General features: G+C 49.3%; 1 protein-coding gene across 2 annotated transcripts; it reads left to right on the top strand.

The window, feature by feature from the left end:
• Nucleotides 1-10,767: 10,767 nt before the first annotated feature.
• Nucleotides 10,768-12,183, top strand: Sox11 (SRY-box 11). Of its 2 annotated transcripts, XM_023704800.1 has the most exons (2): nucleotides 10,810-11,239; nucleotides 11,306-12,183. In XM_023704800.1, exons 1-2 carry the CDS (start codon nucleotides 10,810-10,812, stop codon nucleotides 12,181-12,183), a joined length of 1,308 nt encoding a protein of 435 aa, XP_023560568.1. The 2 variants fall into 2 exon arrangements, with proteins under 2 accessions (XP_004644650.1, XP_023560568.1); XM_004644593.1 differs by having other exon boundaries at nucleotides 10,768-12,183.
• The last annotated feature ends 254 nt before the right edge of the window (nucleotides 12,184-12,437 follow it).

The following is a 12,437-nucleotide window of genomic DNA, read 5'->3' as shown; positions in this document are numbered from 1 at the left end:
ATGCGTGCCCCGAAGTTAATAAAGAGCCCGCTGTAGCGGGAATGTGCACTGTGCTTCCTTCTTCAGGAGGCAGCCTGTGTACTTTCTTACATGGTCTTAGGATGAAGGCAGATAGGTTCTTTCTGTGGGGGTAGCGAACATAGTTCTCATATTCACGCTTATGGAAAATATGGCCAGATTTAGCCTTAAATCACGTCAGTGGGGTCAGAGCTTTTTATATTCACCATGTTGCTGGTATTAATATTTCATGTAGTACAGTTCTGTGACCACTTGTGTATGGAGTATAATGTTATTCTATAGGGTGGCTGGAATTAGCGTGAACACAATAAACAAGCTTCCGCTGAGGGAGCTGGGCAAGTACGTACATGGCCAGGAAATACTATAAATACCTTTCCTTTTATACCCCAGATCCTATTCTTCACAGTTAGATCCAAAAATAGACATATGGTGACATTTCACTTGCACGATCATTGATTCACCCAGAGTGCTATGAAAAAACCTTCTAGCTCTCTGCGTATGAGAGTGTAAACGTGTGCATGCTGTGGGGTCTTAGAAACAGTAGAACCAAATCCTAAGAAGAGCAACAAAAATGTGTGGAGAACCTATATCTTTCTCCTTGAAGATGGACTGTAAGAAGGAAGGAAGGAAAAGAGACTTTCCTCCAAGGTTGGGAGGAATGTAAAAAAAAATAATAATAATAATACTGAGAAGAAATTAGAGTTACTGTTCCTTGAAGATAAGGACGTGGCTTGCTAGTCTGGATTAATCCAATGGCACACATCTTAAGCTGAAGTAGAACGCAAATGGGCAGTGGCTTTTCTACATCTCTCTTCACTTAGCCCTGGGCACATCTGCCCTTCACACAGGATCTTCACACACCTCGATTTCAGGTCCAAGAAATCCCCTCCAGTCTTGCAACTCTGCAGCTTTGGATAGATTTGCCTAGGTTTTAGGGATCCAGTCCTGTTTCACAAAAGCATGGAGAAGTCCTCTTAGAAAACATATCCTGAGCAAGACAATCAGGGTATTGGTGTTGAAGATGCATGAATGTGGTTACAGTTTATTCTCTGTTACACTAGATTTCTCTCAACCAGAACCTAGAGCCCCTTGCAAGAGGGGGAATAACTGTAAGAGTGAATTCAGTGAAATATTGAAAACTCCAGTATTCACCAAGTAAGAACTGAGCCAAACAGTTCAAGGGGGACAATAATATTGCAATACTAAGTACACTGTTCTGGTAGAGAACTGGGTCAACAAGTTAGACAGACACAGAACAAGAAACCAGAGGTGAGGAGCCTGTGTGTCCCGTTTCTTTTTCTTGGTCTTCTGTTTTCCTTTTTTAAGCACTTCCTCAAGTGTCTGTGACCGTCAGGTCTTCTTCTTCTTCTTCTTCTTCTTCCTTTCTTTGTTTGTTAATGGAGCCCAGAACTACTGATTAATGCCTACTGAGAACCTAGGACACACTCACTCTACTGCAAAGGCAAACCAGAAAGGGCTTCATCCTGTGAGAGAATCCACAGTCAGACATGAGTGTTTCTCTCTCTCTGGATTGTGCTAGCATCACTGTGGTTCTGCCTGGCAGCACCCCAAAGGCAACCACATGCATAAGCTGAAACGTGCATTAATTGTCTTGTCTCTGTTCTCTCTTCCTGCTTCTAAAATACACCAGGAAAATGGGTCAGAGGAACTTCATTGTATGGTGGCATCTCACAGGTCTTTATAAATAACCAGGAGGAATTTCCCGTATGATATCACTTGGTCCTCTCCACCCTGTCCTGGTGTCCTCTATGATCTGGGCTGCTCTGTGCCATAGACACGGCTGCTGGTAGAATAAGGTAGGTATGTGGTGCTGCAGTCACCATTCTGCCTAAAATGGGGAAATGAGCTGGGAGATACGCTTTTACAATGCCAGGTCCATGCTCCATAACACTTAGAGGGTAGAGAGAGAAACTGTCATTGGTATGAGCCAAAAGTCAGTGAAGGGCACTACTGACCTAAGTTGATGCAGTTATGTCTTTGGCCTGAGTGATATGCTCAGTTGTGCTTTCATAGTTATCTTAGAATTTTGCTCAAAGCCAAGCAGGGATGAAATAGAACCTGGATTTTGAAGTTCTAACAGAAGATGCAACATAGAAATCCTGCTCTGCAGGGAGCACCAGGACCTCTCAATGTCTCGGGAATCCTCTTGTGTTGCCCAGAAAGGTGAAGGCTAGAAACTGCAACCAAAAAATGTTTGAAAATGCCACAGGCAAGAGGTGACCAAATTGTGTGGTAAATGGGTTTTAAAAATTATTAAAGCAAAAGATGCGTTCTGTGAATTTCTCTCAAAATCCTCCCTATCTCTTACAGGACACTGAAGTCATCATCTTTGTCACTTTCTGCAGCAGCTCTGGAGTCCTCTTTCCTAAGGGTCTTTATGAGGTGGACAAGAAATAGTGAATGCTGCTGTTGATCCCCACTCAATGGAAAGATAGCTCACAAAAAAAGTAGCACTGTGGTCTCATCCACTTTTGTCCCCAGATATGCCACTGATCAACTTCCGGCTCTTCCCTCAAGTAAAAACGACCGAGAAAGGAGAACATGTTGAATCCATTCAGGACATCAAAGCAGTCAGAACAGTGCAGCTAATGACCCTCAAGAAAGAGGACTCCAGGGCTGGTGAGATGGCTCAGTGGTCTAAAGCACCTATTTGAACAAGCTTAGCAAAGCAAAGGGACCACGGTTCAATCCCCCAGCACCACATGCCAGCCAGCCTCGCCCTCTGGTGGCCTGAGCTGGCCACACACACACACACACACACACACACACACACACACACATAAATAAATAAATAAAAATTAAAAAAAAGAAAGAGGACTCCAGAGCTGCTACAGAAAGCAGCAAAGATGAAGGGGAGAGCACACTCAAAGCGAGGAAGAAGATTTTAGAGAAATCAATGGCAGTGTGTCTTTTATGGTAAAAAGTTTAAGAACTTTAAACCTTCACCATATTTTAATCATACTTCCAAGAATACAAAATCAGTGATACAAAGAGGCTCCAAGTCACTAAGACAAGAAGCTGTAGGACTCTGGGCAAGGCGGTTGGACCTTGAGCCTCGTCCCTGTCTTCACACAGCTGAGGCGTATCGGACATTTGTCCCAGGCTGGGTGGGCTCTTGTGCAGGACACCAGGCGAGCAGAAGCTGCCCCGGCCAGTGTCAGCACTGACTGGAGAGAAATTGTCCCGATCTTGGCTCCTTAATCAACCTGAAAAATACAGGCTTTAGGGGCCTGTCATTCCATATCTTTCGTTAGGCGCACACTCTTCCTGAGGTGCTGAGGCAAAAGACTCCTCTTCAACTGTAAGAGATACCAATTTTGGGAAAAATTCAATTGGAGCAGTATGAGCACATGAAACTGCTTGATATGGAAGAAGACATGTCTTTCTTGTTGTTAGCATCCATTTTATTTTACATATCTCTATTGATTTATTTTTTGCTGGCTTGGCGCACTGGGGATTGAGCCCAAGGTCTTTACACTAAGCTACATTCTTAACCCTTTTATAATTATTTCATTTTGAGACAGAGTCTCTCTAAATTGTCCAGGCTAGACTGAAACTTGGTGATCCTCCTGCCTCAGCCTCCCAAAGCACTGGGATTATAGGCATACACCATCATGCCAAGCCAGCTCTAATTTTATAATATGGGCCCTGGGTATGTTCCTGTGGGAGGATAAGCCCCAGGCCAGGGGAAATGATCTGGGGCCAAACACACATCTTATAAGGGGCTATCATACAACATATTCAAAGCATACTTAAGATTCAACAATAAGTTATGAATAACTTGATTAAAAAATCAGCCAAATATACAAATAGCTGAGGCAAAAAAAAATTAGCCTCTAATTTTAGATAGCAAGTAAGTGTTCAAAAAGCAACTCCAGGGGCTGGCGAGATGGCTCAGTGGTCTAAAGCACCTACTTGGAACAAGCTTGGCAAAGCACAGGGACCACAGTTCAATCCCCCAGCACCACATGCCAGCCAGCCCCACCCCCTGGTGGGCTGAGCTGGCCACACATACACACACACACACACACACACACACACACTAAATAAGTAAATAAATGTTTAAAAAAAAAAAAAAAAAGCAACTCCATGGGTTCCCCATCATGCTTTTAAGGAAATATACACTAGAAGAACATGAAGTCTTTCACTCACGGTAGAATACTAAAATCCCAAAGCCCAAGGATGTGGAGAGACAGGGACTTGCCTTCCTTCCTGTTGGAAACAGGGCCATTCGGGCCATGTTGGCAGACAGGCAGAAGTTTCTCATAGAGCTAAGCCACCTTGAGCCACACAATGTGTCCATCTTCAGAACTTACTCATGTGAACTGAATACATATGGTCCTTTGAAAACCTGCACAAAGATGTTTACTGTGACTCTATTTATAATTGCCAAAACTGGGACACAGTCGTGATGTCTTTCAGTAGCTATGTGAATAAACCCTGCTACATCCACTCACCAGGAAGATATTCAGGGCTAAAAATACATAAGCGCTTAAACCATACGAACAGGGAGAAATCTAAAATGCAGATTGCTAAGTGAAAAAAGCCAATCTGCAAAGGTCACATACTGTACAGCTCCAGTATATGTTTTTGACATTTTGGAAAGGGTGGAACTATGGAGTCTATGAAAGGATGGGTGACTGCCAAGGGCTGGAGAGAGAGAGAGAGAGAGGAAGGGGGACAGGCAGAGCACAGAGAATGTCATCCTCTGGGGGATGCTGCAGGTAGGACAACAATCACATGATGGTACAAGCAGAACCCACAACACTGAGAATGACACTAATGTAAACCATGTGCATCGGGTGAATGGGACCTGTTGTTTGGTTTAATGACTGTTGGCAAATGCAACAGTATGGATGGGGTGGTAGTTTCCACTCAATTTTATGTAAACCTAAAATTCCTCTTAAAAATAAAGTTACACATATGCATGTATGTGTGTGTGTGTATATATGAATAAATTGGTTCATAAATGCTTGTGTTTGCAAAATGTTAATTTTGCAAATAAAATCATTCAGCAAAGTTTTACTTCCATTCATAAACTCTGCATCAGGTGACAAACATGACCAGAGTTGTCTTCCCCACACAAGTGCAAACACAGCCAACTTCCCCAGAGTTGTGAAACAAATTAAGTTCATAAACCAAGCTGCCAGTGTATATATGATTCAGCTGAATAATTTTAAAAAGACAAGACATCGACTTGATAGGCAGAAAACGTGTAGAATGTTCTAGTCATTATTAACTAGAAATTGAGGCATATATGATAAGATCCATAGAATAAAGAAAGACAAGAGGGGTGGGGACAAGCGATGGAGAGATAGACAATGAAACCAGAATTTTCAGTTCAAGGCTGAAAGGAACAAGGTCTTAGCTCTCTGCTCCTAGGCTAGGGTTTTCCATATGTCAGTGGAACAATTCAGTACTTAATGAGATGGCATAGGATGGAATAGAGTAGACTAAGAAGCAGCCAGCCCCACACAGAGTGAGGGAGCAGAGACCCAGGAGCATGGCACGCTGGTCCTGCTGGTCGCTGTGCAGCCCTGTGCTGGGCATCAGAGGCACAGGTGTTTCACAACTCAGGTCTTGGGCAGAACGTGGTTCTGAGGCCCCATGGAGAACTGCACCCTTTTCTAATCTTGCTTTAATGGCCACAATTGATAGCCAAAGACACAGTGCCATGAATGTCCCTCCAAATCCTCCCCATCACTGACAGCACGCTCACGCCATTACCTTTGCCACTTTCTGAAGCAGCTCTGGAGTCCTCCTTCCTGAGGGTCTTTATGAAGCGGGAAGACATTGCGTGAAGGCTGCTGCAGAGCCCTATTCAAGCTGCATCCTCACTGAGCTTCGTTGCTAGAAGAAGAGATGCATAAAAAGATTAAGATCATCTGAGTGACTGAAGTGCATGCTGATGAAAGAGTGTAGCACCATGTGTCAGCTGTGTGTGTGCACATACCCGTGCATGCCTGTGTGCACATGTGTGCAAAGACACCACACTTTATCTCAGCAGGGCACCTGGTCCCAAATGCAACGAGGGCATTGCACCCACAGGGAAAGAGAAGGTTCTAGGCAAGGAAAAGGAAATGAAATTCAAAGCCCTAAAGCCTAGCAAGCAGGGGAAGCAGTATGTATTTGGAGCTAGACAGGTGTCAGATCCTGCAGGGGTGGTGGAATTCTCCAAGACAAAAATATTAACCTTACAGAGACCTCGGTGTTTCAGTACATGTGTGTGGGGTGAAGAGTGCAGATGGCCCCCTCACTTTTATTTTTATCTTCATGTACAAAGTGAGGAGAGTTAGTGATCTAGGAAATGTATGCAGGCACCCAGGCTGCATGAAGCAAAACAAGTTCCCCATTGACCCCTCTGTGCCGAAGACATTTGATGTGAAGCATCCAGTAGATGAAGGATTCTCAGACACAACTCAGAACCTGAAGGCTACATCGATGCCCCTGAACCCGAGGAGTGGAGGAACTGATTTGGGGGGACAGCAGGGAACGACAACACTACTAGAGTATGCTATTTAATGGCTGCCCCATGAAATGATGCTCAGTAAAAAGAGTCAAGTATTTTCCAGTGGTATCTGTATGTTATTATTTACTTTCCCAAATGTTTCTTCTTCAGGGGAAAAAACAACATTTCCTATTACCCAGATGTATTGTAATTTTAAGAGATGCGTACTATGTTACCTTCCTGTAATAATCCTTACAAGGAAAGCTGATCTTTTATTTTTTGAAAAATTCACTGCAAAGGATAATAATCACCTCAACAATACAGCTATCTGTGGATGCCAATCAAAAGTGGCCATTAAGACTGTGAACATTAGTTATATAGCCAGCGGTGTTCACTGTTATTAGGAAAGCTACACGGCCCCATCATGAAGAAAGCCATCGGTGGAGAGAGACACAAGACTGGACAGTATACCACCTCTGGAAAGCTATGGGAAGGGCCCTGTCCTCATCTGTATCCAGTGGTTTAAAAAAATAGAGCGATTTGCATTTTACTATATTAGATGTCCAAGAGATACCTCACTCAAACAGGCCACAGCTGAGGGGTGGTGCTCACCAGCACTGCCACACCCTGCGAGGCTGAGGCAGGAGCTCTGCTAGTTGAAGCACAGCCAAAGCAAAATAATAAGACCCTGTCCCTAAATAAATAGTTAAGTAATAATGGGTAGAGATGTATACCTGTATGAAAGCCTTGCATTCAATCCCCAGTAATAATGCACATCGTCTGTCTGTCTGTCTGTCTGTCTGTCTGTCTGTCTGTCTGTCTGTCTATCTATCTATCTATCTATCTATCTATCTATCTATCGTTCTTTTCTGTCTGTGGGTTTAAAATTCCTTTGGACGTTTGGTTCCTGCTGAGGAGGAGCACATGCATTTTACAGGAGTAAATACTGCTCCTCTGTGCGGCCTATGGCCTTTCAAACATGTTCTTGTTTTTTATCTTTAAAGTTATGTCAGCACTGGCCAAATAGCTCAGTGGATTAAAGTGCCTGCAAGCAGGGGCTGGGGGTTTGATCCCCTGGCCTGACATGCTGGTCCTGCCCCTGGGGTGTGCTGACATGGGGATTGAGACTGGGTGTGGTGGTGCGCCTGCAATCCCAGCTCTTGGGAGGCTGTAAACAGGTGGATCACTACTAGTCCGATCTAGTAGTAAGACCCTGAACACCCTGTAAACCCTTCCCTAAAAAATACACTAAAGAAAGACAGAAAGTTACGTCTATTTTTTAATATATCTTAGGAAGCAAACATGCAAAGAAAACTGTGCAAGGTGGTCACTCAATGTTCTTTTCCTTTCCTTCCTCCACAGCTGGCCACATCCAGATCACATGAAGCTCACAGAGGTGAGTCCGGGTTCCAAAATACCAACAGGGCTCATCTTTGGTGAGAGTTGTCTCTAGTTGCCCATGCAAAAGAACAGAATCTGGCTTCAGACCCACCAGGCACCCGCAGGTGACTTCCAGTTCCGTTTCTGCAGGGTGTTTACTGGAAGATGCGGGAGATCACTGTCATTTTCAGCTCTCTTTCGTTGGGCTTTGTCTTTTTCAACACATGATCATCTTTCTTGGAGTAGCAATTACAAGCCTTACTTGAAAGAGTGAATCTTTAACTTCTATTACTTGCATTTTGCGAGGAGACCGCTGTTACTGTCCTCTACTTTAAGCCTCCTTTCTAAGCTGAACAGGATTTCACCTACACAGCCACAGCCGCAAGTCGACGTGAAATTCACCCAGGAACTTCAGATGTGTTCCCTGCTGGCATCGGAAATGGTAGGTGCCCTCAGACTCTGAGCGGTGCAGATTGCAGCTGAGCCCAAATCTCTCTCTCTTTCTCTCTCTCTCTCTCTCTCTCTCTCTCTCTCTCCTCCCCTCCCCCTCTCTCCACTCCCTCTCTGAAGCGTGGATTTGTCACACGTGCTGGGGGAGGGGAGCGCGGTTTCACTGCTGGCTCCTCCCCGTCTCCCGGGTGTCCCCACAGCCTGGAAATGTGTGAGATAAGAAAGAATTCAGAGCTCTCCCCGCGCGAGCGAAGAAGGATTTCACACACTGTCTGGGTTTTATGTCTTCAGTCTTTAGATCACCCAATGTGAAAGACTGCAAATTCTTTCCCTTTCCACGGCTCTAAATAAAATCTAAATCAAATCCCAGAATGACGAAGATTTACATTGGCTTCAAGTGTTTTTATTTAGGATGAATCCGAAAGGGAATGAAATACAGCGCTGGTAATTTATTTTTATTTTTCCTTTAATTTTTGGCAAATGAATAGCTGTGAAAACGTGGTACCGTTTTCAATTCAAGTGCTGAAGAAAACAATGGAAAAGTGAAGAAGAAAGGTAGTGCTGTTCGCAGAGGGTACCTGGAGAGAAGTGGGTTTGGGTAATGCTCCCCGCTCCCAGCAGCGGGCTTTTCCTTTGCACACTCTCGGGGTGAGGAGGATGGCAGGAGCCGCTCCAGGTCGCCAGCTCCCAGAGCTAGGCAGGGGCACCGGGAAGAGAGGGGTGGCCACAGACCTTACTTGGGGAGCGGTGGTTTTGTTTTCCTTGTCCCAGAATAGACTCACAGGTAATGAGGACCAAGAAGACTTAAAGAACATCGAGTTTCTCAGTAGCACAGCCAGCTCGACAGGGTAGGGGCTGCACCCGGCCCTGCAGCCTCGCAGCACAGCCACAGCCCAGCCCACCTTTGTTCAGCCCTCCTCTTCAGCGCGCTGGTCCGAAAGCGTTGGGCTGCAAACTCAAATGCACCTTTCTTTAGCTTTGCTTTCTGTTGTTGAACTAAAATAGCAAGTGACCTAGAAGGCTAGCGAAGCTCGCAGTTGCGAGATTTCAGGAGGAGACTGCTGCACAGGGCGTTGGTGACCCACGAAGGGGGAAGGGACAAAGGGGAAAGGAGGACGAGGAAAGGGGCAGGGAGCAGGGGAAGGGGGAGGAGAGCTTGGAGCCGCGTAGAGGGACGCGCCGGGTGGGGGTGGGGTTCCGAAGTTCAGGATCCCTCTCTGTCCAGATCAGAGCCGCGAACCCAGCTACGGCCGAACCCCCAGACCGTTACTCTGGGCGGGGCGCACGGCGGGCGTGGTGCAGCCAGAGCGCACGATGTCTCCAAACGCGCGCGCTTTGGGAAGGCAAAGAGACAGAGAAACGGGACTAACAAAACCAAAAACTAAAATAATAATAATAATAATAATAATAATAATAATAATAATAATACAAACGGGGTAAAGGAGCCCACAGGCTTTACAGCTTTGCAAATGGATTTCTTTTCCTACCTTAGAAAAAGAAAGGAAAAAAGCACCCACGTGCCCGCTGAAGGCGGCTGTGTTAAAGCGCCACCTTCCGCCTGCCCGTAGCGCAACGTTCTGGGCGCGCAGGAAGCAAACGAACTCCCGGGGAGCAGTCAAGCCCACCCGGGCCGGGATGGGTAACGCGGAACATCGCTCTCGGGATTTCCTGTGCCCTGGTCTGGCCCAGGTCCGAGTGTGCATCTTGGAAAGGGGACCAGGAGTCACCCCGGCTGCCAGCGAGGAGTCTCCGGGCCACAAAGGGGTGCTGAACCTCCTCGGGGAGCTGGTCTTCTTATTGGCACCGGTACCAGCCTGAATCTCCCGAGGTCCGGTGCTGGGCGCCGCTCTCGAGCATCCCAGCGAGAGGCGCATCTGTGCGCACACGCGGATTTTTAAAAATAACACATTTCTAGACATTGCCTCCTCCCAACCCCCTCCCCGCCCCCATCTTTGCAAAGCAGCCCAGGGGGTGGGGCGTATGGGCGGGGCGATGGGAGGGCTCTGTGGGTTAATAAAGGAAGGTAGGCGGGGCCGACGGTGTGCCATTGGCTGGCCGTGGGAGTGACGTCACCCATATGACACCCTGATAACGAGTTGAGAGAGAGCCCGCAACTTTTTGCAGAAGCAGCGCGCGCGCCTGGAAGTGCATTGCACGGGTCCGGCGCTTGGAGCCACGAGCCGGAGAGGGAGAAAGAGACAGAGGGGTCCTGGGCTGTCTCTACCGCCCCACCGCTGTCGTCGTCACCATCGCCGCCTTCGCCTCCTCTCCGGTCGTGGTCGCAACCCCCACCCCCAGCGCGCGGCCGCAGCCGCTGTGCGCAGCCTGGAAAGGGGGGACGGGGGGAGGGGGGGTCGCCGCGGACCCCGGCAGCCGCGAGGACTTTGCAAGTTGCCGGGGAAGGTGGAGGGGCGGGAGGGGGAGGGGGAACAAGGCGCTTCAGCCACGACAGCGAGCGGCCCGGGTTGGCGCGCCCAGCCCCACAGCGGATCATGGTGCAGCAGGCGGAAAGCTTGGAAGCGGAGAGCAACCTGCCCCGGGAGGCGCTGGACACGGAGGAGGGCGAATTCATGGCTTGCAGCCCGGTGGCCCTGGACGAGAGCGACCCGGACTGGTGTAAGACGGCGTCGGGCCACATCAAGAGACCGATGAACGCCTTCATGGTGTGGTCCAAGATCGAGCGCAGGAAGATCATGGAGCAGTCCCCGGACATGCACAACGCTGAGATCTCCAAGAGGCTGGGCAAGCGGTGGAAGATGCTGAAGGACAGCGAGAAGATCCCGTTCATCAGGGAGGCGGAGCGGCTGCGGCTGAAGCACATGGCCGACTATCCCGACTACAAGTACCGGCCCCGGAAAAAGCCCAAAATGGACCCCTCGGCCAAGCCCAGCGCCGGCCACAGCCCGGAGAAAAGCTCGGCGGGCGGCGGCGCAAACGGGGGCGCAAGCGGCGCGGGCGCAAGTGGCGCGGGCGCGAGCGGCTCCGGAGGCGCCAAGACCTCCAAGGGCTCCAGCAAGAAATGCGCCAAGCTCAAGGCCCCCGCGGCCGCCGGCGCCAAAGCGGGCACCGGCAAGGCCGCCCAGCCCGGAGACTTCGGGGGCTCCGGCGACGACTACGCTCTGGGGAGCCTGCGCGCAAACTGCACGGGAGGAGGCGCTGGCGGCGGGGGCGCAGGGAAGTCGGTGAAGTGCGTCTTCCTGGACGAGGACGAGGACGACGAGGAGGACGACGACGAGCTGCAGATGCGCTTCAAGCAGGAGGCGGAGGAGGAGGACGAGGAGCCCGCGCACCACCAGCTCCTGCAGCCCCCCGGGCACCAGCAGCCGCCGCAGCTGCTGAGACGCTACAACGTCGCCAAAGTGCCCGCCAGCCCGACGCTGAGCAGCGCCGCGGAGTCCCCGGAGGGGGCCAGCCTGTACGACGAGGTGCGGGCGGGCGCGACCGCTGGCGTTGGGGGTGGCAGCCGCCTCTACTACAGCTTCAAGAACATCACCAAGCAGCACCCGCCGCCGCTGGCGCAGCCCGTTCTGTCCCCCGGGTCCTCGCGCTCAGTATCCACCTCGTCGTCGTCCAGCAGCAGCAGCGGTGGCAGCAGCAGCGCGGGTGACGACGCCGACGACCTAATGTTCGACCTGAGCTTGAATTTCTCCCAAAGCGCGCACAGCACCAGCGACCAACAGCTGGGGGGCGGCGCGGCAGCTGGGAATCTGTCCTTGTCGCTGGTGGATAAGGATTTGGATTCGTTCAGCGAAGGCAGCCTGGGATCCCACTTCGAGTTCCCCGACTACTGCACGCCGGAGCTGAGCGAGATGATCGCGGGGGACTGGCTGGAGGCGAACTTCTCTGACCTGGTGTTCACGTATTGAAAAATGGGGTCGCCCCCAAGCCCCCCCCCACCCGCTTCAGGCTCTTTCTCTCCAGAGCTGGGTTCCCTGGGAGGAGGTCGTAGCGGTCAGGATAGAGATGAGGATGGTGATAGTGGTGGTGAAGAGGGCGGAGGGGGCAGAAAAAGATATTGATGCTATTGTTAAGATGAGACGCAAAGAAATAGTAAAAGATGATTTTTTTTTTTTTTGGTGGAGTTAAAGTGAAATTAGTAGTTTTAAATTTTGTTTCCTGC

This window comes from Octodon degus, unplaced genomic scaffold (genome assembly GCF_000260255.1).
Source record: "Octodon degus isolate 3935 unplaced genomic scaffold, OctDeg1.0 scaffold00204, whole genome shotgun sequence".
Taxonomy (NCBI): Eukaryota; Metazoa; Chordata; class Mammalia; order Rodentia; family Octodontidae; genus Octodon; species Octodon degus.
The sequence above is the reverse complement of the archived record's forward strand: the minus strand, read 5'-3'. Positions and strand labels throughout refer to the sequence as shown.

Coding starts and splice junctions, on each gene's coding strand:
- Sox11 (XM_004644593.1), top strand. CDS start 10,810: ATGGTGCAGCAGGCGGAAAGCTTGGAAGCGGAGAGCAACCTGCCCCGG.